The sequence below is a fragment of the Glossina fuscipes genome, unplaced genomic scaffold (genome assembly GCF_014805625.2).
Source record: "Glossina fuscipes isolate IAEA_lab_2018 unplaced genomic scaffold, Yale_Gfus_2 87, whole genome shotgun sequence".
Taxonomy (NCBI): domain Eukaryota; kingdom Metazoa; phylum Arthropoda; class Insecta; order Diptera; family Glossinidae; genus Glossina; species Glossina fuscipes.
The window spans coordinates 826,140-852,366 of NW_023998441.1; the positions used below are offsets into that span (position 1 = coordinate 826,140).

At 36.0% G+C, this 26,227-nt stretch overlaps 4 protein-coding genes across 5 annotated transcripts; 3 read left to right on the forward strand and 1 right to left on the reverse strand.

The window, feature by feature from the left end:
* The first annotated feature begins 4,747 nt into the window (after positions 1 to 4,747).
* LOC119638331 (PHD finger protein 3-like) lies at positions 4,748 to 5,325 on the forward strand. Its single transcript, XM_038035065.1, has 2 exons — positions 4,748 to 4,859; positions 4,910 to 5,325. Exons 1-2 carry the CDS (start codon positions 4,748 to 4,750, stop codon positions 5,323 to 5,325), a joined length of 528 nt encoding a protein of 175 aa, XP_037890993.1.
* Positions 5,326 to 6,403: 1,078 nt separating this feature from the next.
* Positions 6,404 to 6,806, forward strand: LOC119638332. The gene is made up of 2 exons (XM_038035066.1): positions 6,404 to 6,608; positions 6,691 to 6,806. Exons 1-2 carry the CDS (start codon positions 6,404 to 6,406, stop codon positions 6,804 to 6,806), a joined length of 321 nt encoding a protein of 106 aa, XP_037890994.1.
* An 8,305-nt stretch (positions 6,807 to 15,111) lies between these two features.
* Positions 15,112 to 20,096, forward strand: LOC119638303 (lissencephaly-1 homolog). The gene is made up of 9 exons (XM_038035039.1): positions 15,112 to 15,285; positions 17,658 to 17,759; positions 17,824 to 18,124; positions 18,182 to 18,338; positions 18,401 to 18,578; positions 18,649 to 18,784; positions 18,842 to 18,997; positions 19,357 to 19,552; positions 19,619 to 20,096. Exons 2-9 carry the CDS (start codon positions 17,722 to 17,724, stop codon positions 19,690 to 19,692), a joined length of 1,236 nt encoding a protein of 411 aa, XP_037890967.1. The 5' UTR covers positions 15,112 to 15,285; positions 17,658 to 17,721; the 3' UTR covers positions 19,693 to 20,096.
* Positions 20,097 to 20,447: 351 nt separating this feature from the next.
* LOC119638304 (PRKR-interacting protein 1 homolog) lies at positions 20,448 to 21,752 on the reverse strand. 2 transcript variants are annotated; one of them, XM_038035041.1, is made up of 4 exons: positions 21,660 to 21,752; positions 21,270 to 21,581; positions 21,039 to 21,198; positions 20,448 to 20,979 (listed from the first exon to the last, which is right to left on the reverse strand). In XM_038035041.1, the coding sequence occupies exons 3-4, from the start codon at positions 21,189 to 21,191 to the stop codon at positions 20,620 to 20,622; spliced, it is 513 nt and encodes a 170-aa protein (XP_037890969.1). In that variant the 5' UTR covers positions 21,192 to 21,198; positions 21,270 to 21,581; positions 21,660 to 21,752; the 3' UTR covers positions 20,448 to 20,619. The 2 variants fall into 2 exon arrangements, with proteins under 2 accessions (XP_037890969.1, XP_037890968.1); XM_038035040.1 differs by having other exon boundaries at positions 21,039 to 21,581; positions 21,660 to 21,750.
* Positions 21,753 to 26,227: the final 4,475 nt, after the last annotated feature.

The following is a 26,227-nucleotide window of genomic DNA, read 5'->3' on the forward strand; positions in this document are numbered from 1 at the left end:
TGCCTTAGATGCTTGTTTTCTAGAAAAAGTGCTCTTTCAGCTTATAATAAGCCCCCTCCTTTTTTTGGTATAACGGAAAAGTGAAAGGGCATTGTATCTTCCTCTAACAGCGTAGAGGAGTAAGCCTAACGGAAATAACGTTCCAGCCTTGCCAACAAGCTCAAGTTCAATACCAGTTATAAATAATCGAATAAATAAACAGATCAAATTACACTTTACGGATATTTACTATCCGAATTATGTTTGTTGTCTACTTCAACGAATACGATTATTTTCAATTTGTGGAAATCAAACCCCATATTGAAAATTTCTATGAAACAAAAATTATTAATTTTTGCTCTCCGGTCGTGTGCAAAAAATAAATAACATTTTTCACAGCAGTGACGATGACTAATAAAATACAATCAATTAAATTAATTGATGTGATTTACATCAAATAACTTTAGTTGTTGTACGTATGTGGATTTTGGAAGAGAAATTTAAAGCATTTTAAACACCAATTGTGTCGGAAGAACACTTGATATTTTCTTAAGCTATTATGCCTGTGAAAGAGCTGAACATTTTTGTTCGTTACAAATTTTTAATATTCTGCTGAACATAAATTTTTCGCTGTTTGAATTCAGTTCAGTATGAGCTCTTTTGCTGGGATTTTTATATTTTACAATTTTCTTTGTTATTTTGTCTTTAATCCGCTGCTCTATAGAAACACAACCCGTAAACACATTATACATTGAATCTAGTTTATTCTCAGCTCTCACATTTTCACGCTAATATAAAATGACTCATCCAAATCCACCCCGATTCACAGTCATCTGAGAGTAACTTAACTGAGCGGGCCTGAAGTCCAGCTCGATTCACTGCCATCTGAGAGTGATTTAAATGAGCTAGTCTGAAACCACTTGGTGGATTTCGAATTCGTTATACCTCCCATTGATTTGTAAACAATTTCATCTATTTTTCAATCGAATTCGCTATACCTCCCATTGATTTGATAAAGTGAAAGTAATTAAATGAGCAACTTGACTTGTTAGTTTGCAATCAATTCAATTTCTTCTTTTTCAATAGATTTTATTAAATAATTACAGTAATTTTGTATGGAATAATACAACATATTTGCGGTTCACAATTCATAAACAAGTATTTTGCTCCATTTTTGGTATAATCATAATGTTACGTGTGTGAATCAATAAATGAATGCAAAATTAACATGTTTATGCCTATAGTATATGGTTTGTTGAGAAAGCGGTAACTTAAATCTAAATGTTATTAGTGGAAATATATAAGCGACATTTAAACCTTTTTTTTTTAAGTATTTCTTTGCATATGGGAATGGTTATATCGTGCTCCTCTTATGTTTTAATGAATTAATATAGTAAAGTGGTAATACTAGGTGCTTATAATATAGATGATGTGCTTGATCCAATTCTCGGTTTTGGTTTCGACTGTTCAATAGTGATGATTTTCATGGCAATGATAAAAAACGGCCTGGAGGGCCAAAACAGTTCGAAGACAATCAATTGCAAGATTTATTGGATGAAAACCCAGCTCAAACTTTTGACGAATCTTCAAACAGCTTAGCTGTTGATGAATCAACTGTTTCTATACGTTTACACGCGGCGGGAAAGATCATAAAGGAGGAAAAATGGCTACCATAAAACTTGATTGAAAATACCATTTCGAAACGCATCAAAATTGCGGTTCCATTGCTTGGCAGGCACAAAAAATTATAATTTTCTTCGGCTTCAAGTTCATGCGACGTTGCAACGTGGCTTTCCCGCAACCAGTTGACTCACCAGACATGTCGCCTTCTGATTAATATTTATATAGACCGGTACAGCATGGCTTCGCTGGAAAGCTAAAACACGAAACATACGTGAAAACACGCTCACAATAGCTAAGATGTTAAAGCAGCCGCTGGTGCTGTTCGGTGCGAAAATGGGCCCGACCGTTTGATTGTTACCTCCACAATTACAAAATTTTATTTCCAATTTATTCTAACGCACGCTGGATTCAATTTTATTGCTAATTGCAGATGTATTAAGTAGCCGGTCGTAAACGAAAACAAGGTTTTTTTACTTATTTAATTCAGCTTTATTCATTACCATAGCTTTCCTCTACAGAGAGATAATGCAGCAGCCTTCTAACATTTCGCTTCCTTACGGAAGGATCCTCAAAATATACTGGGCTCGTCATCCACTTAGTCTTATTAACTGAAAGTGTAAGTTGGGGAGGTTCAGGAGGAGCGAAGATAATATCAAGGGCGAATTGTAAAGTATGTGTGCACAACCCTGACCAGAGTTAGAACTAAAAAGGACAAGAGCTGCTCATGTCAATTAAAACTATATATTGTACTGAAAAGGGTAATCACGTATTTGAAAATTAACTCTCATTCGCGACCAAACCGATCATTGATAAAGGTCGGGTTCTTTTTTTTCATGAATTAATAAGCTAACCAAAATTATTAAATTATTACTAAATTATGTTAGCAAATTTTCTCTCATTTGCAAATCTTCCTCCTAGTTACGTTAAATCTGGCGACAATAAAATTGCTGTCGCTGAAAATACATTAGCGTTGAGTATAAACCAAGCAAAGTTACCACAAATCTCCTATTTTTACGCTGCATTAATGGAAAAACAACTGTAAAAGAAAAATATAAACACTTGTTAGAAAATCAAAAATTTTAAAAAATCAGAAAAAAAATAAACTCTGCTCGAAATCACTATTTGCAAATGACGTATAAATACATGTTATATTGTTTTATGTGGATTTATGCAGAAGTTTCGCGTTTCCAAAGCGGCTTTTCATTATTTGCTGAATGAGAAACACACATATATATCGCCGGTGTTGCGCTCAGCCATAATGTGAGATTTATAGGCCTCCGGAGTTTACCAATGCCTGGTATGCAGCGACCTTACAGTTGGAAACAAAACCTTGTGCAGAGTGGACTCAATACATAATAAACGCGGATATGAATATGTGGTTTTATCAGAAGTTTAGTATTCCAGGGGGCAAGTAATTGAACTTTTCGTTTTACAATAAACGACCATTATCACATTTGTATTATTTATTACAGTGATTGATGTGTTGATGGAACGCATATATACTTTTTAAAGGCAGCGAAAGAGGAAGCAGGTGTCTGAAAGGAAAACACAGCCTTATCGGAATGGTAGTAAGTATTCTGAGTACTTGTGTATTATCACTTATTTTTATTTACATAAATATAAACATTTTTTTCTGAAATGAAGTTCTTGAATATTTTGTTGGGTCGCTGGCGTATTCTACAGAAAGAGGGAAAGTACTCGTACATTCCAAAGAAGCTGAGAAGAATATTGTGTGATCTATGAAGAATTGAGACAGTTGGATGAAGGAGTTATAGGACTGCTGGAACGAAATTTATAAACATAACAATTTTGAAAATATAAATAATTTGTGAAGTTGTAATTCGAACAAATATTTGCACAAAAATTAAATAAATACTAAAAGTGGTTGTTTTGATTAAAAGAGAACTTTTTGTTGTACTTTTTGAATGTATCTTCTTTTTATTTGTTCATATATGAGCATAAAAGAAAAAAAGGTTCGGCATACAGGAATGCAAGAGAAAATTTAAAATAATGATGAAGAAGACATCATTTGTATGAATTAATCACTAAGAATATATTATAACAGAACGAAAATGAGTTAACAGTCACCTTTATGGAAAATCTGTAAAAAAAAATATATATCAAATAACTTTTTGTACAATAAAAACTACAAATTTAAACACTTATTGTTTACAATATGTACTTTGTTCATAGAAAACAAATAAACGTCAATTTGGCTTCCATTTTTACATCTTTCCCTATTATTAATGCAGTGTAAATTTGGGAGGAAATAGTGGTACATGATCAGACTCTTGGCGAATGTCATCTGCTACCTACGATGGAAGGCTCGCTGGAGAATATTTATCAGAAGAACAAAAAAACATGTGCTTACATTTAAAGTCATAATTGTTTTCAAAGTTCAAAAGAAAATGATGATTCTATAATCAATAAAGCGAAAAGTGAAAACAATATTCATAAAATGATTTATACTAAAGTACAAGCAAACAACTTAATATAATACCGCCGATATTATCGACAACAATGACGACGCTTATAACAGTGGTGATTTTTATATTATTGAGGAGGATGTTTGCTTACTGAGATTATTACTTTAAATGGCTGCCTCAACCAGCATCATTGGATTTGTGCTTATAACCATATAACATCGGCTGATGATTGATATAACTGCTCTTCTCTCTCTGTCTCCGTAAGAATAGAATTGTACATTGAGAAATTTTTACATGTAAGTCCTCCTTTTTATGGCTTGTGCTGCGGTTTGCAAAACATAAATTGACTATAGAGTGCCAATATAGTTTGCGCGAATTCTATTTGACGTTTTATTTTTCTTTTTAATCTTAAGAACAGTTAACAACGGTCCTGGTCCAGCATTTTTATATTGCCAATATGTGTAGAAACAGAATGAATCTAGCAGGCTTGATTGAACCCGTACATATATGATAAGACATGTTAACGACACAACCACCTTTACGTAGAAAGTTTCTAATATAATCATGACCGTTAAAACAATAAGTTGCTTTATGCTGATAACTTTCTAACAAAAATAGATTTGATAGTTACGATTAAATATTTTAAACAAAAATTCCTTCTCATCTAAAATTTTCTTCAATACTCATCGAATATTTCTTTTGGCACTTCAGTAGATAAAATGTATCCACTTAACATTCCTAGTCATTGGAAACAATTTCGGATTATATTAAAGCATCTTCATCATCGCCCAGCCCGCGCCCAAGCACGCCGAAGCAGTTGCAAAAATATCCGTAACCCTTCGATAAGACTCGATAAGATTATCAAAACCCCCGAAGATAAGGTGGCCGAGAAAAACCTGTGAAACGACCATCCAGCGAAGGAGAAAGAAGCAGCAATGCCTCTATTAGCTCCAGTAAATTGGATTCTGAACCCATACGTCTGATTGTAGGACGTACACTCAAAGAGCAATTGCAATTGAAAGCATTTAGTGATCATGAGCAAACCAGTAAAACTCGAATACCCAAACTGTCCACGGAAGAGATTAATGAGTTTGCTAAAGCAACTGAAATAGAAATATACAATTACTTCAGTTGCGATATTGGAAATAAATATAGGGCCAAATACCGTTCGCTTATATTTAACATTAAAGATGGAAAAAATCAAACGTTGTTCGCTAAGATTTGTGGGAAGTTGCTTGAACCGAAACAATTGATGCGAATGTCTCCAGAAGAAATGGCAAGTCAAGAATTGGTATAATGGCGGGAAAATGAAGCTAAGCATCAATTGGAAATGATTAAAAAATCGGAACTTGATTTACTTCCTTGTGCTAAAAACTATTTTTTAAAAACTCATAAAGACGAGGAAGTTATAGAAGATACATTTGCTGTTGGTTATACAAACTTAGATTTAACAATACCTGTGGATGTAGTTTCAGCCTTAACTCAATCTTGAGTAACCAGTTCAATAGAAGCGATTGAATAAGCATCACCATCGGCAGTGAGAAAAGAACAGTCCGAAGTTGACTCTTCGCTGGCTATACGAATTGAGTCAAACTCACCTCTGCTACAGTTCGATAAAGTTAAAGGTGATGAAAAACTAAAGCCATCCACCCACAGTAAAGAAAAAGAGAAAATTAGAGAACGTGATCACGAAAAACGACCAAGAAGTAAAGATCGTCATCGCGAAAGAGAGAAGCGCCACAAAAGTACCTATAAAGAGGCGATATCGTGAGAGTCCACAAAAACCATTGAAGAAGCGGAAAATTTAATAAGCGATAAGGAGCGAGAAAATAATTGGAAGTCTTCAACCACAGGTCCATCCATCACAAGTAGCAATATGGATTCTTTCCAAAAAAATCAGCTAACAAAATTATCCAGTTCACTTAAAAAACGAAAGCGATCAAGAATCTACGAGTACGGCATCGATACCCACACCGCCGATTCCTACATACGTTTCAACGCTGCTGATTCACCAAATTTCTAGGACAACATTATGCGATATAATACAAATTTGTGGTCTGGAAATTTGAATATGATTGATGTGGCTTCATTTCAAATAATTCTACAACCAATATTGGATAACTGCACAAATTGAAGCAAAATAATGCAAATGGGATTAGTCCCGACACAGTTTTGGATTACGTCCCGAAAATTAAAAAAGTCTTAATAAAGAAATTATCATCATTTAATACCGGCAAATGAATCGGAAACTTCGGCCTACACTATACTCTACCAGTATTTAGAAAATTGCATTCGCCTCCGCGTTATCAAAACTACATCGTAACAACTGAGAGACTTTTATATTTGTCTGTTGGGTGCTCGATGTACCGCTTACAATGGCTGGGGACAACGCAACGGTTTATGTTCGTACGCTTCATCAACGCAACGGTCAAATTCATAATCAACTTACAGTGGATAAGTCAGGCGTGCAATTTCGTGATGTCAATACTTTTGATATTAAGGATCCAGAAACTGGTGCAGTTATATTTACAACGCATCGGCCTCATTACAATATGCCTAAAGGAGCTAATGTGCTGCTAAGTAAGTCAATTAGCTAGTCGTATAGCCAGTGCCATTAATGAGTCATTGGCTATAACGGCACCAGATTATCGCGTATTTATAGGTTCTGAATGGATTCGCATGGATGCAGTCGCAATGTTTCTGCAAGCTGAACATAATCTTTTAATAAATTACACTGAAGGTGCTCTTACTTTGGAAGAAAATTCCGGTATATATTGAAATATGGAAAAAATCCCAATAGTTAAAGCTGAATTGGATTTACAGACAAGGAGTGTTCAGTATAAATTATGCGGGTGTATGCAGCAGAGCATTGTCTTTCATATCGCTATACCAAGAGTGCATAATGGGCCAAAGGTGTCATGTGCTCATTTTAATGCTAAGCATGATCCTTGCACCATCAACTAAAGCCATTATCACTATTTCAACATTAAATAATGAATCGGTTCATTAAGAAATAAACGAAATGCGTTTTTTTTTTAATTTTAATTATAAATTATATTGTTTTTATTCTTCTACAGGGACATATGTTGAATTTTCAATAAAAATGCTAAGCATTATATAGCTTTTCACTTATTCGGAAAAGAAAAGAAAAAAAAAACGTTTCGGGTAAAAAATTCAAAACCAAAACGTATATGAAAAATTATGAACAAAGATTTGAAAAAAGGACAAATAAAGTGCTTTACAAAAACGGAAAACTTTTTGAAATTAAAATAGAATATAAACTGAGAAATAAAAATTGGGAAATATCGGTATAAACATTGGGAAGAAAGCGCCATAACTATATTTTTTTAATACACCTAAATTCATAAGCATATTCATCAATTCCCAATTCTATTCACACATCCAAAATATCTCTTAATGGAGTATTTATAATGTGTGCAATTTTATAAATCTAAAATAATTAATAACTTTAGACACCCGGAGGGGGCGGTTCCTCGTCGTAACTTTCGGGAGCAGCAGTTTTTCGATTATTATATCATCCGGTACCATACTAAGAAGCTCGGCTTCACTCAGTTAAGCTAAACGGCCCGATTTTGAACTCATATTTTTAACAGTCGCTTTTTAACATATTTCGAACTACCAGGCGGCGTGAAAGAATCTGCTTCTTTCTCATTTGATCGTGGAGCAATCTATATTATCAACAGAGAACACAGAAATTGGAGAAACTTTCAACTTTATCCAAAGCATGTAGCTTTTGTGTATTCATTACCTTGTTAGTCATCGAAGTGCTTTAAGCTGTTGCTATCTGCTGAATTCGTTTCCCGACAAAGTGTATAATAATGCCCACTAATATGTCTGGCCTGCAGGGGTCTTCATAGAACTCGACATGTTCCACTGGTCTAAGTACGCCGTCCCTGTTTAACTGAGGATTTGCTCATCCTGTACACTCAAATTGCAAAACACTTTGAGAAAATGCTTTTGCTTCCTTACAGATTGATATTGATTGAAGTGGACCAAATTTGAATCACATAGGTCTATTTCTTGGACTTGCGATATTGGAAAGATTATGGCTCTGCTAAGAAACATTAGTAACAACTGAGGGAAATTCATCATAAATAGAAAGTCGTTCATTTTAAAGGCTTGATTTTCGTTTCAAGAAAACCTACACCAAGAATTTAGAAGAAAAATACATCTGATTTTCAAGAAAACCTACACCAAAAATTTCTAGGAATAATACATCTGATTTTTGTTTCAAGAAGGCCTACACCAAAGATTTATAAAAAAAAATACATTTGATTTTCGTTTCAAAAAAAACTACACCAAAAATTTATAAGAAAAATACATTTGATTTTCGTATTAAGAAAACCGAGTAGCTAAAAAACGCATTTACCAAATCTTTGTTCGCGGGTTTACATCTGTGCGGTAGAGCGTCCTTTGATCACAGAAAGCAGTGTTAAGTTCCTTAGTACATTAAAAAACACAACCTCAATGCCTTGTATACGAACTGTCGTCCATTATTTTGTATGCTAATAACCAATACGTAATCGGCAATTTGGTACAGTTTTCCTTTCCACTATAAAGACTTTCTTGTAAGTCCTCTTAATAAAACCAATAAAGCCAATCGCAACCGCAAACTCATCCTTGATAGAAATGAACTTTTTATCCAATAATCCGGCAAATATGTGTGCATTTTTTTTTTGTTTATCTTACAATTACACTCATACATACAACAACGCAATTTCACACTTTTACAGTAACTCTAGGTATCTCTTTTCTTACATAAATAATTGACATATTAGGCAATGACTTTCAAGCACAAATTCCACACATTCACATTTGTTGAAGGACTTATTCGACCTCCAATATGATTGTGTTTAGAATGTTTGTTCCTCTTATTATAAGTGCATGTAGGTGAAATTTTTTTATGAACAATGCTTAGATGCACCCACGCTTACCAATGCATTTTAAGTGGAAGAAAAAAAGAGTTTTTTACTGCTAAACACATTGGCCATCATTTAACGTTAAAAGGAAATATATCCTTCCTACACTTCATAGCACTCACATATACATGTGTATAAAGGATATGCATGATTATTTAATATACATTATTATTATTAATTACGTGGGTCAGACGTACCACGACCTAGAAATCTAGAAATCACGCCCATGACCCTAACTAATTTTAGGATTTTTATAAATCCCGCTACCTTTTTGGATCGGAGCACCATACCATGATCGGCGTAGTAAACTGACCGCAAAACATTTCGTGTCTGATCCTCCAGATGGCCTCACATTCAAAGATAATGTGATGGGACGTTTCATTCGTCCTTTGGCACAATCTACATGAGTCAGTATCATACATACCCACGTTTTTCAGATGGTACCTTAGGGAATTATGACCCGTGTAGAAGCCAGTGACTGAACGTAGGTCGCTTTTTCTTTGTTCCAACCCCACTGGAAGATTTTATGAATCTTTTTGCCTGCCTTTGTCTTGCACATTCTTGCTACCAAGCCGCTTTATTCCGTGCCCATTACAATTCAAGCCTGTACTTCTTGGTACGCCACAAAACAGGTCAGCACCTACCATTGCTCTTCGGGCTCCCCTGTTGGCTAGACAGTCAGGCCTTCCGTTGCCCGGATGTCCAGATACCCAAATAAGGTGCATCTCACTGTGCCTGCTGAAGGTACTCCAACACAAAGTTAAATATTTGCCCCCTTAGGGGTACTAAGACGGCTTGTTGCAGATCCTCATTGTCTTCTTACGGATTCAGAGGCACATCCGCTGATTGCGCAGACTTCTGCTTGGGTTATGGAGGGATATGTCCCATTGATATAATAAGCTAAGGCCATAGGTTGAAAGGTCATAAAAAAAAGTTGGGAAAAAAATTAGAATTATATTTCGTAGCTACTAATAGGGGTTGATGGGAACAACTTATTAAAAATTTCGTACTAAATTAAATAAATATAGTATAAATAATTTATATATATGAAACTATATAAATCGAAGCTATATAAATATTTTTTCACTTTGAGCTCATTTTTATGTGTGTAAAATAATTAAAAGAAGAAGAACAAGCAACCTACACCAAAAACGAAGAAGAACAGCCAACCTAAACCAAAAGAATAGACGTTCGATTGTCTCAAATATATATATATATTTATATATATTTAGTGAAATAGGACGAAAGCAAATGAATTTTATAAATTATATCATGTGAATAGTTTTGCCATTTTCCAATTTTGAACCGTCGATGTGGCATTTCCTTGACACCACCCCGGGTTCAAAAGCCTTCCGTCCCAACCCGATCACGGCAATATCGTCACCTCAAAAAGTGGAACACTACTAGCTTTGCAACAAAGTGGCCCGTCACCTTGACAAAAGGTTCGTCCATGAAGTTTTTCAGTACCTCTGGGCGTCCAGGCAATTAGACAGTTTTAATCTGTCGAAATTCGGCACTCTAAGTACGCTTGGGCGACCCCCTTTTTCTATGGCAATAGGAAGAGGTGTGCCAATGCAGACGTGATGATGGGTTTTATTTAATGTCGTTGCCTCCTTTTTTTGCTTCAGCTTAGGCCACCAGGCGAAAACTACATAGATTAGCATGGGGAGGATTATGGTGGTATAAGACAAGCAGATCATTTTTGGGCTTATACCCCGTGGCCATCTTAAATGAGGATTGCAGGTTAAGCCTCTTTCAAAGTAGATACCCAGATATTTCACCTCATTTCAATAGTCAACCACATCTGCAACTGGACACTGTCCAATCTTAATTTCTTCTTTTCCGAAAAGGGACAAGGACCATTTTTTGTGAATTAACGTTCAGTCCTTTGCGACGGCACAACTTGTGGATTATGCTTAGGGATTTCTGCATGCGATCAGGGAGCGTTGTTTGATCCGAACCCACCTTGGAGTTTGCCAAGTCGTGTACATAACCTAATGTTTTGAATCCCAGGTCGTTTAATTTCGTTAGCAGCTCAACTGTGACGATGGTCCAAATTAGAGGAGAGAGCAGGCCCCCAGGAGGCACCCTCTCTTCACCCTGATGATTAAGGATGTACGTGCCAGCTCCGAACTAACGAGCCTGGAATTCAGCATATTGATTATCCAATTGATAATCAGGTTTGGAATAACTTTATTTTCCAAGTCTCTTCCTATAGCCGCGTATGATGCGTTATCAAAGGCCCTCTTTATACCGATGAAGGCAACGAGAGCCACTTGCTTGGCTTCTATCGCCCCCTCGATAATGCTGTTCAGCTCATCAATTGCTGTCGTGATAGATTTGCCGCTTTGATAGGCAAACTGGTAATTGTTTAGGGGCCTTATTCCCAGGTAGGTTCCTCTAATGAAGTTCTCTAAACTTTTCCCCATAGTTTTGAGGAGAAGGAAACTCAGGTAGATAGATTTATATGATTTCGGCAGGTATTCATTCTTGCTCCCTGCTTTCGTTATAAAAACCACTCTGGCGTTTTTCCACTGCTGAGATACGTAACCCGTGAGCAGAGTCTAGCAAGTTGTAAGACAAGACTTTCTGCGTCGTGCTGGAATGAACACGGCCTGATCGCATCTGTGTCCGACGTTTTGTATGGGACGGAACTTAACACGGTCCATTGTACCCGTTCCGCACAGAAGATTTTGGAGAGAGTGAGCGAGACTATGTTCCCTAGAATTCGGTAACTGTCTTTTTCTTGGACACGCCTGGGTCCCTACTCTCGTGTACCGCAAATATCCTGGAAAGTGGTCTCCATCAGGACAAGACAAGCATCTTCGGTGTAATCTCCACTAGGCTTCTTTAGAGTACATTCTCCATTGCTGTGGTCTTTAGCTGTGGTTTTTTGGAGCTGCACTTCTTTTGAGAGGTTATTTATGTCTTTACAGTGCTCCTCCAACTAGCCCGCTACGACCGCCTCAGTTCGGCATTATATGTGGTGAGGGCTTCCTTGTACTTGGTCAATTCCTCTCACTTTTTAGCCATTTTGAACAATTTCCTACTCTGGGATCTTTTGAGCTATTGAAATCTCTGATTCCCCCAGGGCACCTCCCTCGTAGACTAGTCCTTAAAAGACAGTTTTCTAGGTAGGCTTCTTGTAAGTTTGAACAGAGCTTTAAGTTCAATGGCCTCCACGCTAAGATGTATTCCTGTTTTCCGAAAATAGAAAGCAAAGAGCTTTCTAATTCGTACGTTTGGGATCTTTGTCGGTTTGGCATGACCTTGCAGCGGCCACAATGGGGAACTTAGGTAGAAGCTGCTAAGACTAATGCGTAACACCTCCAACCTGACTGAATTTCTAAGCGTGGGCTCTTTACGTCAGCTTAGAATAATAACAGTATTTTCTAAAAAGCAATCAAGGCGGCACTCGCTTCTCAGATTGCCATTTGAACTGCCACAAACTGTGTAGCGGGCGTTAGCATCACAGCCGACAAGTTAGTCTAGTCTGCAAGATTTTCAGTACTAGACAAGGCGCAGTTACCTTGACTGTAGGTGTCTCCCTCGGCGGTAGATAGGTTTAGGCTATCACCAATGTGCGATTTCCTTCGGGGAAAGACATGATGGCCCAAATCGCTACTAAATCTAAGAACCGAAGAGGCGGCGTTAGCATGGTGGAGGTTTGTTTAGACGCCGTGCCTTAGGGCGCAAATGCAAATATAACGGTGCGTCCCTTGACTTTCGTGCGCCTCTGGTTAGTTCGGTGTGCAAGTTGCTCCGCAGTCAATTCGCCTGTTGTCGGCCTGTTCGTCGGCGCCGCCGGTCGGTGGATTTTCGAGGCTTTAGAAGCTCCAAACGTTCCTTGAGGGCTCGACACGTTCTCTGATTGCCCGCCGTCTTGTAAGTAGCCAGCCGAAATCATTGTTGGGGGTGCCGCACCGGGCTTTTTCGAAGCTCTGCTCTTGCTCATGGCTCTTTTTGTTGGCAAGGACGCTACCGTTGCCCGGACATAGCCCGATGGCACCTCTTCGTCGTCGATCGAGACCTTCAGATCCTTTCACGCATGTTCCTTGACAGCATGTCCGTTTTTCTCCCGCGCTGCCTCCGAGCATTCGTCTATTGCCAGACTTCATCATTTCAAGAACTAGTACGCAGTCCAGTTGTTCCTGTCCTCCAGACCTTAAAAATGTGTGCCGGGGGACGGCTTCACCTTCGGGGAAAGTCGAAGTAACTCCTCAGCCACGGCTTTACGAGTGGCGCCCCCACCGCCTTCTTCTTCCTTCTTATAGGTAAATACAAGCTAACCGTTGGTCGTCGGGTGGTCATTACTCCACTAAAACAGAGGAGGACCTCACCACTATTTAATATGTAAAGACATATATATATGCGAAATTAAATGGTATAACAATTTCTTTCTTTTGCAATTATTCCTAACTTGACTAAGAACTTTTTTCCTTCCCATAAATTTTATCGTTTACAAAATGGCGCAAACTCAAAATATATGAACCGTTTTTAAACGTTAAATTTTAAAAAGGCTCTCGAAGGCATTATAAAATTTGAGCATATTATGAAGATTAATAAATTTATTATATTTTAGAAATTTATTGTTTGTGTTTGCATTGATTTCCTTATTTTTGAATCTAAAACTATGTGTATTTGTTTACATTTTCCTGAAAAACAATGTGGCAGCGGGGTTTAACATTCTGCTGACCACTTGGAAGTTTTTAACCCGAAAACGAAAATGACGCTTCATTGCTTCATCCCCCAAGGAAGTAGGATGAGCACTAGCAAACAAGAGTATCAGCTCTTCCCTTTACTTTGTAAACGTCGGGTGGACCATAAGTCCAGACGATTTAATATTATTGATAGTAAATTCTCCAGCACAAGTACTTTCAACATTCCTATAAGATGAAAGGTTTTGGTATCCACAAAGCATACGTTTAATTAGAAAATTTTGTCTATAACTGCAAGTTGAAGGAATTGACTTCTTAAAGATTCATACGCGGAGTTTTGTAGATATTTTGATATTAATTTTACCTACATTGGTTGTATAATCATATGAGGAAGTAACGGACAAACCTATTTCCTAACGAAGATCGTAATCTTCCCAAAAAATTTTCCAAGCAAAATAAAAATTACCTCTCCATATACTTCAAAAATATCCTATACACTCTGTACTCTATCTTTAACAATGAGGACTTTCCAATACTGCTGTGCTTCCAATCATTTTAATTTCTTTTCAGGTTTGTTTGGCCAGAAAACTACAGAGCAACTTTATTGTGTAATTTTAAGACATTTGATTCGTCAAGTTGACTGCAATGAGTACGGGCTTTATGTTAAGAGTCTTATTGTATAAAAATTCGAAATTCTTGATCTAACAGCATGCCGATTTCGAGTGTGCTCATCGAAAAAAAGTTCAAATTGCATAAGATAGAATTAAGAACTAGTTTTTAATATTTTATTCGTTTAATTCCGGAATATAAGCTATATAGTAATAATAGAAGGTCTTCGCGTAGAGTAACTCATGTGTGATACGGAAAAGTGGATAAATTTTGTCAAATATATAAATGTGAGCAAATAAAAATAAGCAAATTAGATAAACATAAGCATATACACAAATATAAAACAAATTATACTTGCTATATGGTATTAAACCATATTCTCCCTTTTGTACGTTGTTCCTGGGTCAATATTGAAGAGGTGCAGAAAGTTCATAAAAAGAAATTTTTGCTCTGAGACAATCTGCAAGAAAAAAACAAGTTTACTAAGCTTGCTAAAAAAATTGGACAACTTTCCAGCGTAAGAAAAGTTTCAGTAAACAACAGGCGCAATAAGAGTGAGAAATAATTTCAAATATTGAGAAATAATATGAAAAATAATCTTTGGTAGTTTTGTCTAACTGAACTGAAAGTGAGAAATAATTTCAAATAGTACGAGAAATAATCCGAAGTTTCAGTAGCTTGATACATTTGAACGCCACCTATGTGATCCGAACATGAACTTGTGCAATCATTACATTGAAATATAAACATATACATCTTTTGATGTTTCATTTCAGGTAGATTCCTTCTTTAACGCAAAGTTACATAAATGGTAGTAGCATGAAGGTTTTTTGTTTTCAAATCAAGTAATGATTCAATGAAATTGAATTGGAAACAAATTGTATATATAAACTTAAACAACAATGGTATACATACAAAGGAATACAACTGTTCATGTTTAGATATTGAAAAAAATCAATTTTGGCTTCTTGTGGAAATTTTCGCGTGTGCGACTTTGTAATAAAAAAGAAATATATGTGCATATATTAATAACAATTGTGCTAATCCTTTGTAAGTAAAATGCAGTTCCGAGACCGACAACCAACCATATTATTAAAACAAATATAAACTTATGAAACGCTACCAGACGTTAGTAAAACTTCTTGAACACCAATGGAACTACTATTAATCTATTCTTTCAATTATGCAAACATGAAAATAAGAATTTTTTAGTCAAAATTAGTAATGTGAGGATGTTTATAAAAAAATTAATATACTTCGTATTCCCTTGTTCCCTGGATTGCCAATTCGCTTTTTCTTTCAAGATGGCCGTCTCATTTTTGGTGCGCTACGATTATCGAAAATTGAAAGCAGAGGCACGCTACTAAATGTGCACTTACAGTTTCGTTTAATGTTTTATTTTAGGGATATGTGCTTTTGTTCATTAAAAATTTAGATATTCGTGTGAATGGCATGCTGTCTCGTATAACATTCATGATGACACATCATGGAGTGATTTGCGAATTTATACATAAGTTGGTATATGAAATACTAAAGCGCTCATCACATCGATCCTCCAGAATCGATTTTTCACGCTTTTGGTTTGCACAAACATAATATTTTTAACTCATATGCAGTCGTATGACTACGCATTGTGTCATATGAAGTTAGGCTAAGAGCATAAAATAAACTTCTAAACTTCTAAAACTAAAGAGGGCTCGTATGGGAAATTACAATTGGTGAATTTCTAATGCATGTAACATCAGTAATCGTCAACTTTCACGTACTATGAAATTCTCTTTCAAATCGCTGCAGAATTCGTTTAGTTATAAATCGTTCGTAAGATAATAATCCTCCTTATTCCAGTTGTGTCATCTTTCAATGAAGATTAGATAGATATTTCACTCAACTCGTTTTGGGAATTTTTAGCGATTATTTTCAAAATCTTCATCACCAGCAAGTGCTCTTGTTTGCAAATGTAAACAACCATGTGCACGATTTTATTTGAACGGATATAATTTCGAGATTTTTCAGTTCCACCCCTTTAAAGCATCAATTTTACTATGTTATCACCTATTAACCAATTAACGAACTTTAGCTAAATGTGTGGTGCTTGTAAATTCTATAAATAAATGAATTTTAGGAGCGAAATTGTTTGAAAATTGATTGATTGAAATGATCACATCGCATACGATTGCTTTGTAGCACGCGCTAGAATATAAAAATATAAAAATATCAATGGCGTTGGTGAGAGAATTTTGATGTGCATTTTGTGTGTTTACTAAAACCATATTAACTTTCGACGATACATATTCTGGCAGTAAAGTATGCCGCAACACGGGAACGGTGGAAACTCGTCTCATTGTTCAAATTTTCAAATGCTGCGTGAAAAGCAGCACGTTTTCCGGAATGTAGTTACAAGCTGGGGTTATTTACATGAAGGTGGATAGTTTAAAATATTGTGACAACTGTTCATAGAACGGTGGATTATAAGATATTTTAAACATGCAGTTTGTCTTTAAAAATTATTTTTACCTATTCTATGACGTCAACGTGTATTTTTGCCGCTGTAAAATCATGTCTCGATTAAGTTAAATAATGCACCACAGCATTTTATGTGCAGTTATTTCATTGCAACTGAATTGTATTTAGCTCTTTTTTTGGCTGGTAAGTTTTTTTTTCACAAAAAAAATCAGTAAGTTCTGTTTTTCCGCGTAAACTTCACCTTTATGAAACATTGTGTTAATTTCAGAAATGAAGTATTTATAATATAGACCTTGCGTAGCTGTTATGTACAATTAGGCGACAAGCAAAGAGTTGTATTTACCTCAGAGGTAAATATTTTTCCTCATGACCACTCTGATTATTATATTCAAAATCAAGCGCATCAAGAACAAGAAAATACACAGCAGAAAGTATGCAGCATTAGATTTTGGATTAGTTTAATATCCATCCACCAATTTTAAGTTGTCCAAAAACTAGGTTATTCATATTTCGTTTAAATATATCCTTTCACTCGAAGTAAATTCGAAAAGAAAACTGACGGAACGTAGCTGCTCTCCGAAGCCGCGTGCGTAATTATAGACGCAAGAACAGAAAGTGAAAATTCCTAAAACTTAAGGGACAATTCAAGGTGTTCAGTCAATAGAAAAGGGATACAGCTTTCTCGCCTAATTAAAATATTGGATATTGTTTATAGCAAAAATTACAGTCCTTATTTGCAAATTTTTTCCAGTAGCGTTAAGTATTTCGAATGTAGTTCTGAAACATCTGATTTCTATACGTGTGGCAATTTTGAAAATATAACGAAAAGAAGAAACATATCGAAAACTTATTCAAAATAATTGCAAACTTCTAATTAAGATTCTTCTATCAGTGCGATAGAAATTCTTGAGTGACTGTTATTAAAGCAATATATATTCTTTTTTACTCTCGTTGAGTAGCTTATATACAACGGAAATTTTTCAAAGCAAAGTCAACGAAACCCTGTAATCACTTAATAACAGTATGAAAATGGTGTTGTCGCAGCGGCAGCGCGAGGAGCTGTAAGTTTTTAAAGTCGATTATTTAGTAAAATTTTCAAAAGTACGTCTGCAATATTTACTGCAGTAACCAAGCGATTGCCGATTACCTAGGCACCAATGGCTATTCAAGTGCTTTAGAAGCTTTCCGTAAAGAAGCAGATATTACTGGTGAAGCCGAACGAAAAATAGTCGGGCTACTAGAGAAAAAGTGGACATCTGTAATACGTTTACAAAAGAAAGTAATGGAACTTGAAGCCAAATTATCCGAAGCTGAGAAAGAAGTAATCGAAGGAGCACCGTCAAGAGCTAAACGCAGCCCAGGCGAATGGATTCCTAGGCCACCAGAAAAGTTTTCTCTCTCGGGACATCGTGCTAGCATCACCAGAGTTAATATTATTCTTAAATTTTCGTTTATAATAGGTTTATCTTTAAAAAAATTTTAGGTCATTTTTCACCCAACTTACAGTCTCATGCTGTCAGCTTCGGAAGATGCTGTAATTAAAATTTGGGATTTCGAGACCGGAGAGTACGAACGAAGTCTTAAAGGACACACAAGCTCAGTGCAAGATATTGCTTTTGATTCTCAAGGAAAACTTTTGGGTATTGAAGCATATTGATTCGTTTGTTGTATTGAATTGCCTTTAACGCATATTGATTCTTAGCATCATGTAGCGCAGACTTATCAATAAAATTATGGGATTTTCAGCAAAGTTACGACTGCGTTAAAACAATGCTTGGACATGATCATAATGTATCGTCGGTAGCTTTTGTACCAGCTGGCGACTACGTTCTTTCGGCTTCTCGTGATCAAACCATTAAAATGTGGGAGGTGGCAACAGGGTTAGTACTAAACTGTAAGAAACTGAACTAATCAATAGATGTTAGGCTGGACTTTTTTTTTTCTATGCAGTTATTGCGTAAAAACTTACTCTGGACACAGGGAATGGATACGCATGGTACGTGTGCATATGGATGGTAACATTTTTGCTTCATGTTCAATTGATCACTCGATCCGCATTTGGTCCATAAATTCAAGGGAGTGCAAAGTAACTTTTTAATACTTAATAAAAATAATTGTATTATTACATGTGCATTTTCGGTAGGCGGAATTACGTGCTCATGATCACACCGTCGAATGCATTGCTTGGGCTCCAGATATTTCTACCACGCATATAAATGAAGCTACAGGCTCTGACAATAAGAAAGGACACCATCAAGGTCCATTTCTTGCTTCTGGCTCAAGGGATAAAACTATTCGTGTAATATTACAAATCAGTGCACAGTAATGGTCTTTGTGCTCACCACCCACAAATGCATTTTATTAATTATGTCATTCCGTACATAACATCCAGAAATACACGCCAAAAGTGGCTAATTTGAATAAATCTGAAGTTGTTCTGTTCTCTGAGCAACCTCAAAGGGAAAGCGAAATACACAATATATCCATATTGCCAACTGTAACACGTAGGGGTGTACAACAATTTTCTATGAACGCACTGACGTTCTTCAAATTAACAGAAAAACTTGGGTGGTGGGTAGCAAAATTTTCGTCAAGGCGAATATGATTTTTTTATTACGCGAGAAGAAAACTAACGAAGATAAACCTCACTATTTTCAGGTCTGGGATGTTGGTGTTGGCTTATGTTTATTTGTTCTTACCGGGCATGATAATTGGGTACGCGAGTTAACTTTCCATCCTGGGGGCAAATATCTTGTGTCGGCTAGTGATGATAAAACTATTCGAGTTTGGGATTTACGCAACAAACGATTCATGAAGACTTTATATGCTCATCAACATTTTTGCACATCAGTCGGTAAGTTTTGAGTAATCTTTGGGCAAAGTAAATAAAATGGTTATTATCTAGATTTAATATTTACAGATTTTCACAAAAAACTCCCGTATGTAATCTCCGGCAGCGTGGATAACACAGTTAAAGTTTGGGAATGCCGTTAAGATGTTCCTTGACCACTCGGCGCTGGTTAATTGCCCTCCTGTCAAGCTAAAGAAGAACAATATTAAAAAAATAAACAATATTGTTTAAAGCTACAAATTTACTTCAAATATTGCAGAACACACATATATAAATATAATATATATACGTATACCTATACATATATATATTGTTACAATTTAAAATTGAATCGAGAATAGCAAAACAAAATCTTATTATGCGTTTAATAGAAGTATAAAATATGGCGAAAATATCTGCTGCATAGTGCAAAATATAACGAGGAGATAAGCATGAGTGCTAATTCTCAGCTAACTACTTTGAAATAAAATCCACATTATTTTAAGATCCTTAAGTGAGTTCAAACTAAACTTAATAAATGCTTTTATGCTCGATATTCGTCCAATGATGATACTTGTTACTATTTACGACAGTATAGACATAAAGGCAGGAATTTTTCAAATTCAATTTAAGTAAAAAATTGAATTAAGCCAACTTTTAATGCAAAATTTTTCAATTAAAACAAATATAAATTTAGTCGAAGTGCTGGTGTGTCCGACACATTCTACTCTTTCTGCAACTATTTTCACGCAATTTTTGCCTATGGGATCCTAAAGAAAATTTGAAATCGTCTTAATTTAAAGAAAATTTACTGTGTAAACTACAATTTCAAAATCAAAATTTTAAACGAATTACATTGCTTCACGTTCAGTCTACCAGTAAAGCATATTGGAAATAAATACTTTATGAATTCAAGTAATTTCTTAACCAATTTCATTTTATTCCAGTTTTTCCAGAATCAATAAATTTTTAAACATTTTAATGCCACAAAATATTTAACTACATAATGGTAAGACAACTTCCCACCACATTTCTTCTTTCGGCAATGAAATCTGCAGACATGCCCCGGTTTTCTAATGAAAATCGTTGATTCATTGGCAATCTCCACTGCCTTGCACAGCATGATTACTTTTAGGCAATTGAGATTTTTGTAACCGACATTTCTTCGAGTTCTTCTTTAAACGTTTTGCTCTTTTTCTGGCTGTTTTCTCTTCAGCTTCCTTTCGATTTTCTTGGAGTTTCCGTTGGTATTCTTCATCTAATTGCTCCTTCACGCTTTTAGCTTGGATCATTTTTTGTCTCGCGTATTCCTTTCGCCGCAGGTGTCGATAAACATGAAATTCACCTGACCCAGCTCCCGCACTGGAACCCATGACATTTCTAACAAAAGTAGGAACACTCTGCATAAAATCTTTCTCCTTTCGTTGCTCGGGAATAACAACTGGTTTGTTCTTAAAGAAAATAAATAATATTACCGAGCACACTTGAGCTTATGCACAAACCTTCTTACAGGATTTTGCATCAACTTCTCAATTTTTAAGCGTTGTAAATCTAATGCAGATTTCACGATATGGCCCGCTTTTTCTTTGTCGAGTTCCTTATTTTTTTGCAATTTGCTAGCAGGATTATCCGTTTCTTTAATAAGATTCCTGATTACTGACATTGTTTAACTGAATATCAGAAGTAAAAATAATATAAATATATCCGTATTGAAAAACACAGAACTGCTTGTTCGCCTCACTTTCTTCTTCTTGAGTGTAAAGCGAGCAAAAGCAAATTATTCGACGAGTGATAAATAAGCCCCAAGGTAAACACAAAGTTCTTTGTTTGGACCGTAATTAACTTGACGATTAATTTAGATCGTTGGTTAATATTACAACTTTAGGTGTATGTTGACGTTACTAGATGTTGCCACTTTTCGCGTGTTCTTGCGCCCGCCGCCTAGAGAGCTAACATAAGCGTTATTTCGAGTTAAAAACTCCCAAGAGGTAAAGATAATGGGCAGCCGTGCTACCATATTGTTTTACAGAAAAATGCATACGAAAACCTATAGCTTTAGAACCAAATATAGGAATAATTGCATATTAATGATTGTTCTGTTAATTAACCCGTCTTGCAACTTGCTTTTTACCTCATCCATCCACTTTTACTTTAACTCTTTATGCAAGCAAAAGGCTGTCTGCACGTTACAACCAAGTATTTGTTGTTTCAAACACATATGATCTACCTGGTTTGAGCATGTAGCCATGTTTTATATACATATGTGTAAATGCAACGTCATGTATACTTACCTTGGATGGACGGGTATATCCTGCCATATATGTTATAACTAGGGTTCATAGTAGATGAAATAAGTGTGGGAATATGCATATATATATTTATATGCATAGCTACAATGGTAATATATAATCTTTTGATTTAAATGGAATGAAATCATATAATTGCGAAGAGATATTTATGTAATAATAATGTAATAAAATGAAATGAGATTGTAATTATTTAAACTATGTATTTAATAGTAATTATTTAAACTATATAATTCGGGTGAATATTATGTAGCGATATTTATATACTAATAATATAACAAGAATGAAATTAAATCATACGATACAGCTATTGAATCATATCATTTAGGTGATTATTATGTTGTGGGCGTCAAAATCAGGGACGTCCGATTTTATAAATCAGAAATAAAATAAATAAATAATAATAAGTCTATACCAAAACTAATCCGAACTTTCTTAAAGCTCTACCAAGATATTTGTGTCCACATTGGGCTTTTCTCACACATCACAGCGAATTTTCGGTTGATAATTCGCTGAATAGAAGAAGAAATAAATGCCCAGTTTAATTTGAACAACTCCATTTTAAAGTTTTTCCTTACGGCAATTGAATTGTAAGATCCAGTTGTTAGAAATAGTAAATATATTAAGAAAAAAATTAAAGAAAACAGAAACCTCTGTCTACGGCGATGACCTCTTAAAACGGACAGTGTTGGAGAATTAGGTAATCTGTTAAGCTTACATACGAATATAAAAAATGAGGTTGAAGGGAATATGAAAAATTCCCTTCACTTTTAAAAGATTTTAAGGCAAAGCGTTTGGTTCGTTGGTAATTTCACGCATCGCATTTTGTGCTGAAAGAAACTTGCTGTGTTCATGCACGTAGCTTAACCGTCATGATTGTAGAGCCTTTATGCAGTGCTTAGCGCCACTTTTGCTACTGTGCCCTTGATGTTATACTCGTATGAGAGTTCATTTTTGTGCACTTTATTTTTGAACGTCTCTATGATGTGTTGTATTCTAACCAATATGAGAAACGTTTTTATAAGAAATAGAAGCACGAAGTTGTATGCAGCCCAAAATGGGGATTGCAATTAAAAAAAAATCTTTTCAGTCAGAAAAATATGAAGAAAGGGCAAGTGATAGGAAGGTGACCGCGTATGTGGTGACAACATATGTTAACAGTAAAAGCAAAGATGTTAAACTATGCAAAGCAGTCCACCAAAAACGAAGTTCATTTTACAATTAGATGTGCTGCCCTATAATTGAATTGAAAACGTTGCCACCAGCAAAACGAATAATAAAAAAAAAAATTGCAACAAATATAACAATCCTCTCAGTTCGCTCAGCAGTTATTTGAGCCCCTACACAAGCTTATGCTTATTTAGGATAAGGCAAACATGACCGAATATTTAAACCTATATTTATCATTCCTTATAATAAGATATATTACCTGTCTAAAAGTGGGTTAGTTTTAACAGGAATTTGGTAGAAACCGCGATTACTTTTTTGTTAACAATACCAGCGATATGGGTATCAAATAAAAGAACTTGGAGACTAGAATGCGAAAACATAGTGGTGGGTATGCGAGATTCGGCCCCCGCCGAATATAACTTTCTTACCTATTTTTTTACCCTTTCAAAATTTTGGTCTTTTTCCTGTTCATTAAGTTAGTTTACATTTCAAAAAAAAATTCTTAATTCACTCTTCGTTTCGTTTTCTTTTGGACACCAGCTCTCAAAACAAAAATTCTTTTTTCGTTTATCACCCTACTACGTCTCTCCTACCGAAAATCAAGACAAACCAAAAATCAACCGAAATGGCGCCAAAACGTCTCCCGCCATTCAATACTTTCTTCCGCGAGAAATTAACAATCATGTGAATGCATGATAGCATTCTTTTTTTAAAAAAAATGTTTCTACGTACATCTGTGCGTTTGCAGAACTATGTAATATCTGTGGTAAACATTCTTCCATTAGCGATAATGAAGACAACGCGATCATGAGCAATTAAATCATTTCGTGTACTAATACTATTTTCATAACTACTAATGTATGTTCAAGAGCAGCTCCACACATAAATAACTGTCTAGAGCTCCATACTTACCCGTAAAGTCTTACATAGAGCAGCATGAACGGGTAGTATATGGCCACATAAAAATTGCGATGCAATTATCAATACATAATTCCAACGTTCGTAAACCTATAATCGTTAATAATAAACATAAATACTGTTAATCGTTGTATTTAAACATAAATACTGAAACAATATTTTTTGTGAAATTTTTTCTCACCTGACTTTTTAAAGTATTTGGACCGTTTAAGGCCGAAGTCGAAGGATCCATAAGTATCAGTAAATAAGGCAACAAAGACGCCAAACGCACTGCCACTGTTGAACACAATTCGAAAAATAAATCTTTTATGTGTTGTTTATGGAAACTGCGTTGCAGGCGATTCAAACCCTTCAGTAAATTAGGCAGCAGTGGAAAATATTCCTGATATAATAAATAATGAGCATTTCTGCCGATTGATGGGTATAAGGCTCTCAGTTATTAAAACCAATTCCATTGACTTATTCATAACGTAATAATAAACTAACGCTACCGAATACCAACTTGAAAAGCTTTAGAAACAGACTCGATCTTTCCACGTTAGTACCCATTTCATGCATTTTACCCAATAAATATTTCAGAAGTGCCGTAGCAAATAAAGGAGAAGTTACGAGATTAGCTAAAAAAATTGGCCACTATTTGCAGTGGCGGATGCTTGTGTATGCGTTCAACCATGTAATCGTAATTGAAAAATCTCTTAAAAATTTTGTGAGTGCATCATAAGAAACTAAGATTTGTAAGAAATCAGTATAAAAATGTAAAGTTATCTCAATTGAGTACATACGATGCCACTGGAATGCTCGAGAACTTCTTTTTGTTCTTTGGTGCGAGGAACAACGCCAGAAGTTGTAACTTAGCGATGTTTATGTACGGCCTAACTCACGGCGGCAGAGCGTTTGCCTCTTCATATGCTCCCTTCCCATGTTTAACCCAAATAGCGCATAAAGGGGTGTCATATCTATGGCACTATGTACTGCACTCCGCAACGAAAAGGCGTCCTCGGTAAGATGGGTGTCCCACCTCCTTTGATCCTCCGCGACGTATGATCGTATTATCTGTAGTATGGATCTGTTGACTCAGCTGCGTTTGCTTGCGACGCGTAGAATGCGGTCTTGATGTGTTGGGCGTCATACTTCCTCAGGAACTCCTGGAACGCCGTTGAAATGAATTATTTGCCATTGTCGGAGTGTAACATTTCCGGCACTCCAAACATGTGGGAAACGTCTTGCTCCAAGTATCTGATAACCCCCTCGGAACTGGCTTTCCTTATCGGTTTGAGTAGCACGAATTTGGAGAAGTAGTCCGACCAGACAAATATACAGGTGTTACCGTCTTTGGTTCTCGGTTCCGCCACCGTGTAATTTTTTTGGGCTTTATTTAGCGTTGCCGACACATATGCAATGGGCCTCTCATTCTCGCCGCTGTCTCTTTGGAATAAGACTCCCCCCACGCCCTCTCTTGACGCATCGCATTGCTAATGGAAGTGCTTCGTGAACTCTGGCGTAACTAGGACTGGCGTGGTAACGAGACATTTTTTTAGCTGGTCGAACGCTTCCAGGGCATTCTCTGACAATGCGAAGTTCTTCACTCGCTCTTTTGTGAGACAGTCATGCAGGGGTTTAGCGATTTCCGCGTAGTTAGAGATAAAACGGCGATACCAACTAGTCATGCCGATGAACCTTCGATGCTGCTTCGGAGTTTTAGGCATAGCAAAATCGGTCATGGCCTCTACCTTGGCGGGATCTGTTTTTAATTGGCTGTTTCAGTTTGGCAACTCTGCGTGCGTGTTGTAGTCGCGTTTTTATTCTGTGCAAGAAATATTTAAATTTTTTTAGTGTATTTCTTAGCTTTTTTGCTTTATTCGTGTTTAATTTTAAAAGTTCTCTAAAAGAAAAAAGTGTGAATTTAACGTATATAAATTTAATAACCATTTATGTGGAAAAATCATTTTGGTTTAGTGTAATCAACAATTGAGCTCTTAGTAAAAGTCACTCTTTTTGCGTGTTAATCTTTGTTTACAGTTTCTTTAGCTTTCGCCCTATATTTACAGTGGGCAGAGAAGTGAGAAATTTGCTGAAAATTTGTGCCGCGGAATTTTTTAGTTTTTCTTTTTTCATAAGCCACTTTTATTGTTTTCAATGGACATGGATTGCTTATTTACACCATGTCGTGCGAAAACTGGCCCTGAATCTGAACGATTCATTTCTTGTTGGCTGTGTGATCGTTTTGGACATGCAGTGTGCTGGTATTGTCGGCCGTGCTGCTGATGCAGTACTTGACCCTTCTCACGCACTCACCTTCTTCGCC

Bases quoted from the DNA above. Each gene is read 5' to 3' on its own strand.
- LOC119638304 (XM_038035041.1), bottom strand. From the start codon at position 21,191: ATGTCAGTAATCAGGAATCTTATTAAAGAAACGGATAATCCTGCTAGC. The intron at 20,980-21,038 runs GTAAGAAGGTTT...ATTTTCTTTAAG, and splicing joins AGAAGTTGATGCAAAATCCT to AACAAACCAGTTGTTATTCC.
- LOC119638303 (XM_038035039.1), top strand. From the start codon at position 17,722: ATGAAAATGGTGTTGTCGCAGCGGCAGCGCGAGGAGCT. The intron at 17,760-17,823 runs GTAAGTTTTTAA...TATTTACTGCAG, and splicing joins CAGCGGCAGCGCGAGGAGCT to TAACCAAGCGATTGCCGATT. The intron at 18,998-19,356 runs GTAATATTACAA...CACTATTTTCAG, and splicing joins CAAGGGATAAAACTATTCGT to GTCTGGGATGTTGGTGTTGG.
- LOC119638332 (XM_038035066.1), top strand. From the start codon at position 6,404: ATGGCTGGGGACAACGCAACGGTTTATGTTCGTACGCTTCATCAACGC. The intron at 6,609-6,690 runs GTAAGTCAATTA...GCGTATTTATAG, and splicing joins AGGAGCTAATGTGCTGCTAA to GTTCTGAATGGATTCGCATG.
- LOC119638331 (XM_038035065.1), top strand. From the start codon at position 4,748: ATGTATCCACTTAACATTCCTAGTCATTGGAAACAATTTCGGATTATA. The intron at 4,860-4,909 runs GTAACCCTTCGA...CCCGAAGATAAG, and splicing joins AAGCAGTTGCAAAAATATCC to GTGGCCGAGAAAAACCTGTG.